The sequence below is a fragment of the Nycticebus coucang genome, chromosome 2 (assembly GCF_027406575.1).
Source record: "Nycticebus coucang isolate mNycCou1 chromosome 2, mNycCou1.pri, whole genome shotgun sequence".
Lineage (NCBI taxonomy): Eukaryota > Metazoa > Chordata > Mammalia > Primates > Lorisidae > Nycticebus > Nycticebus coucang.
In genome coordinates, this window is record NC_069781.1 from 57,315,152 (window position 1) to 57,320,506 (window position 5,355).

A 5,355-nucleotide genomic window follows, 5' to 3' on the forward strand; every position below is an offset into this window, starting at 1 on the left:
GTGGTTTTGATATATTGGTAAACCATATCCATATTTTTAATATATTTAATGTATTTCAATCATAACATAATAAGTTGTTCCCAATTATACTGGATCATCAGTTTTGCACTATGTTGGCTATCAGGGAAACTGACAAACTTCCTTCATAAAATAAAATTGGAAACTGGATCGGACAATCTCTTTCTCACTAATAAGGTAAAGAAGGAAAACATTGGGTAAACCCACCTGAAACTACTACTGAACCAAAGAAATGCAGACAGGGCAAGAAAGAATAGTCTATAATCGAGAAGTAAACTTAAGGAAATGTGGATTGAAGCTGTCAACTCTATCAGGAAAACCGACAGCACAGTCAGAGGTGTTTTGGTGGAAGTAATCAGTGGAAACCATACTGGAGTAGGGGGGAGAGTGAAATGAAAAACGAGAAATCAGTGCCTCGTATACAGAAAATGTTACGGTTATGGGAAGGTTGACTTTGAAATGGATGGAAGAAATCGGGTTGAACCTGGAAAGGCATGAGGGCGATTTTGTATCTGCATAGTTTTTCATTCTATGAAGAATGTAATATCACTGGATAGATTTTGTGGTTTTGATATATTAGCAAAACATATCCATATTTTTAATATATTTTATTTATTTCAATCATAACATAATACATTGTTCCCAATTATACTGGATCATCAGTTTTACACTATGTGGACTATCAAGGAAACTGACAACCTTCCTTCAGAAAATAAAATTGGGAAACTGGATTAGACAATCTCTCTCTCATTAATAAGATAAAGAAGGAAAACATTGGGTAAAAACCACCTGAAACTACTACTGAACCAAAGAAATGCAGACGGGGCAAGAAAGAATAGTGTATAATCCAGAAGTAAAGAGAGATTGGGGAATTCTTGAAGAAATTCTAAATGTCAACCTTACGGCACCATATAGATTACAAGTAACAACAAAGGGTTCTACCTTGCAATTCCAGTCTGATTTCGTAAACAGATGATGCTCAGAAACCCACTAAACCTCTCTGAGATTTCGTTTACTCATGAAAAATAAATGTGCTCTATCTATTATATATTTGTGAATTTCAGTGAACACATAGATTTCAAAGCACTTAACACAGCATTCTCCACTGAGTAAGGAGTTATTAACAAGCTCTGGTATGTGTTTCCCTATTATTTTCCATAGTGCTGTAGATGAGAATGTTACTTGCCTATCTATAAAGCTCGTAGAAACTGTGTCGACCCATTCAAGTAACTAAATTAAAAAGAAGGCAGCCTCAAAAAAGAAATTTTATAACAAATGGTAGAGAGGCTCCCAAATCATGACACCCCCTTTTAAAAATGTGTCCTCTTTATACTCAGAAATTGATGGCTTTACATGAGTGCCTAAAAGGGGAATCACCATCTAGGCGGAATTCAGAAAAGATGCAATATCTATTTAGTGAGTCTAGCCCCTGGCACATGCCCACCCTCATCCACAATCAACATTCCACAATACACCCTCCTAGCACGTGGGTTTCCTGCCTCACCAGGCAGAAACACCATGGGACCCTGGTTATTCACTGCCTTCATCTTCCAGAGCATACACACAGAGCTGCTTTCTGTTCTGCTGTCATTCGGGCTTCATGGTTTCCCTAAAGAGCAGACGCCACAAGTAGAAAGCAGAGCTTAAAGAGAACATCTGTGCTCTGCAGTGACATCTGCAACGCAGAGGTTCGAGATTTCCGCTATGACATCATGGCAGCCGTATCTAAAATGAAAGAGAAAGCAGGGTCCAGCCTGTGTGTGGGCACTTGTAGACCTCCCAGGGGATGACAGCCCCCTGGTGGCCAGAAGTGACCAGGGTGGCCACTAAACCAGACCTGAAGGCTGGTTTTATATCTATGCAGAAATTTCTGGAGATTTCTCTTCCTTCCTCAAAAGCCAATTTCCTGGAGATTTCTCTTCCTTCCTCAAAAGCCAACTCCTCAGCAAGAACAGATGCCACGTGTCATCAGCTTGTTTCCTTACCCCTACACTATGACAAAGAGAATGAATGTGTGGCTTGGGGCAGGACATGGCATCCATGGGATTGGAATTTAGGAAGAGAGTGACATGTAGTCGCTGTCTACAGTGGGCTGTGTAGACCAGGGTGTCCACCCGAGCATCACACCCTTCCCCTCCTGAAGGTTCCAGGCAACAGGCAGACCTGCCAATCTGGGTGGGAAACTCAATCCTATGCAGGAAAAGCCCCAGATTAAGAGTGCAGTTCTCCTATGTGAAGTACATTGTCCCCTTGCACATTGTCCTCCAAGGGTGAAGTCAGAAAGAACACGTCCTACTATTGTTTACATAATTTCTTATTTTTAATCATAATGCTTTTTTTTTCTGTTGAGATGTTCAAGTTTCTTGTATGTTCTCAATATTTATTCCCTGTCTGATGGGTGGTTTCCAAATATTTTCCCCATGCTTGTCTTTTGAGTCTGTTCATTGCTTTTTTTGCAGTGCAGAAATAAGGACCTTGGTTCAAAATAATTCCATTTATGTAATTTTACTTTTGTTTCCTGTGCTTTCCAGGTGTTCCACATAAACTCTTCTCCCAAACCAATGTATGGAGTAGTTCCCTAAATGTTTTCTTCTAATAGGTTTGTTGTTTTGTGTCTAAGGTTCATGGTTCTTAACTGTGTTTAATTTTTTTTAAGAGAATGAGGTTGGGGTCCAGTTTCATTCATCTGCATATGGATATTCACTTTTCTCAGTCCTACTTACTGATGAGATTCCTTTTCCCAATGAGCATTCTTGGCACCTTTGTTCAAAATCAGTTAGCTGTAGATAATTGGATGGATCTTCAGTTTCTCCATTGCGTCCCATCCATCAGTGTGCCTGTTAGCATATAGCAGTGCCACGCCGTTTTGCTTAAGACAGCTTTGCCAGATGTGTTGAAGTCTAGCAGTGTGATCCTTTCAGCTTTCTTCCTATTGCTCAGGATCACTTTGGCTACTCATGACCTATCTGGGTTCCATAGAGATGCTGCTTTTGTTTTTTGCCTATTTCTGTGAAGACCGTAATTGGTATTTTAGTAGAAATTGAAGTGAATCTGTAGCTTGCTTTGAGTACTACTGTCGGTTTAAGAATACAAGTTTGTTTGTTTGTTTGTTTTTGTTTTGAGACAGAGCCTTAAGCTGTTGCCCTTGGTAGAGTGCTGTGACATCATAGCTCACAGCAACCTCCAACTCCTGGGCTGAAGTGATTCTCCTGCCTCCTCCCCACTAGTAGCTGGGACTACAGGCACCCTACACAAGACCCAGCTATTTTGGTTGCAGCCGTCATTGTTGTTTGGTGGGCCCAGGCTGAATTCGAACCTGCCAGCTCAGGTGTATGTGGCTGGGGCCTTAGCCGCTTGAGCCACAGGTGCTGAGCCAACATACAATTCTTAAGATTGACAAGCATGGGATGCCTTTCTCTTTGTTTGTCTCCCCTGCTATTACTTTTCTGAGTATTTTGTGGGGTTTTTGTTGTAAAAGGTTTCCATCTTGTTGGTTACCTTTCTTCTTGAGTATCTCATTTCATTTCATACCTACTATAAATGGGGTGTGTCTTGATTTCCTTGCTAGTAACTCTGTTACTTTTTGATGAACCAAAATCAAAAATCTAATTACACTGAAACAAATGTTAAAGATTGAAATTTTAGAAGACATTAGCCTACTTGAAGAATTTTCCTGTATTTCATTCCATTGAGTATTGTAATATACACATTTTTATAATTTTACAATTATTTCTGTTATTTGGCACATTATAATTTATCGAAGGAAATAAATTACATTAAAGTCACTAACCAAACTCAGTCATGAAGTTAAGTTAAAAGTCAATAGCTGATATACAGAACTGCTGCATTTGACTTAAAATTTTCACTTGTAGTACATTTTCAACCCTTCTTTGAATACAGAAATTCAATATTGCCATTCATTGTATAAAAAGTGGAGAAATACATGGACTACATATACAGAGATGTAGTGTACCTGTATGAAAGATTTACAGAGCTTCGATTAAAAATAATCTTAAAAGGCTCACTGGTCAAGGAGTGGGGAGACAATAATGAAAAGAACATAAAAATAACATGGGTGAGAAAATGCTCTAAACCCAAGTAGAGGGTGCATCAAGAAAGCAAAAACAGGAGTAGAAAGTAATGTGGGGACATCCAGAAAGCAGAAAGTAGTTTGTTCCCTATTTAAGATCAAGGCCTGAAGCCCCACCTTCAGAGAACCTAGAGACCAAGGCTCAGGGTCACCCACCTCCCCAAGCCCAGCAGCATCTTCAACATCCACAATGGCCTTGCCCTTCTCTGTCCTGATGGCCCTGGTGGTGCTCAGCGGCACGTCCATCTGCTCTCTGGGCTGTGATCTGCCTCAGTCCCACAGCTTGGGCAACAGGAGAGCCTTGACTCCCCTGATACAAATGAGGAGAATCTCTCCTTTCTCCTGCCTGAAGGACAGGAGTGACTTCAGATTCCCCCAGGAGGAGTTGGGTCGCAGGCAGCTCCAGAAGACTCAAGCCGTCTCTGTCCTCCATGAGATGACCAAGCAGACCTTCAACCTCTTCAGCACAAATGACTCATCTGAGGCTTGGAATAAGACCCTCCTGGACCAGTTCTGCACTGGCCTCTATCAGCAGCTGAAGGAGCTGGAAGCCTGTCTGATGCCAGAGGAGGGAATGGAAGAGACTGCCCCGATGAACCTGGACTCCATGCTGGCCGTGAGGAGCTACTTCCAAAGAATCGCTCTCTACCTGAAAGAGAAGAAATACAGCCCTTGTGCCTGGGAGATCGTCAGAGCAGAAATCCTGAGATCCTTTTCTTCATCAACAAGCTTGCAAGAAAGATTAAGGAGAGAGGAATGAGACTGGTTCAACGTGGCAACCATTCCGTTGACATCGTCACTATCTTACTCTTTCATGTGTTCTGCCATTTCAAAACTCTCAATATTGTTATAACCAACCATTATCGAATCAACTATTTCAAGTATTTTCCAGAATGTCAGGCAAAATGGTCTTCAATTTTATAGCCACTTACACATGACCTTTGATGATGGATCTCTTTGTTATTTATTGAAATATTTATGTATTCAACTATTTGTAGGATTTAAGTTATTTTTGTTCAACAAATAATGTGAAACTTTATGATGTTAATATAATAAAACATGTTCTCGAAATTTATCCAATTTATTAATTTGCTTTGTTCATTAACTATTTGCTACTGCTACTGGAAAACTTCTGGTATTTGTTTATTCTTCTAAAATGGAACTCCAAGCTTGATTACAAAATGTGATTAAGTAATGCATTGTACAATTCTTTTACCTGTCATTGTTATACTCAGGATATAAGTCAA

The 5,355-nt window shown here is 40.1% G+C and overlaps 1 protein-coding gene across 1 annotated transcript; it reads left to right on the forward strand.

The window, feature by feature from the left end:
• Nucleotides 1-4,298: 4,298 nt before the first annotated feature.
• LOC128567296 (interferon alpha-5-like) lies at nucleotides 4,299-4,868 on the forward strand. The gene has a single exon (XM_053564431.1). The coding sequence runs from the start codon at nucleotides 4,299-4,301 to the stop codon at nucleotides 4,866-4,868; it is 570 nt and encodes a 189-aa protein (XP_053420406.1).
• The last annotated feature ends 487 nt before the right edge of the window (nucleotides 4,869-5,355 follow it).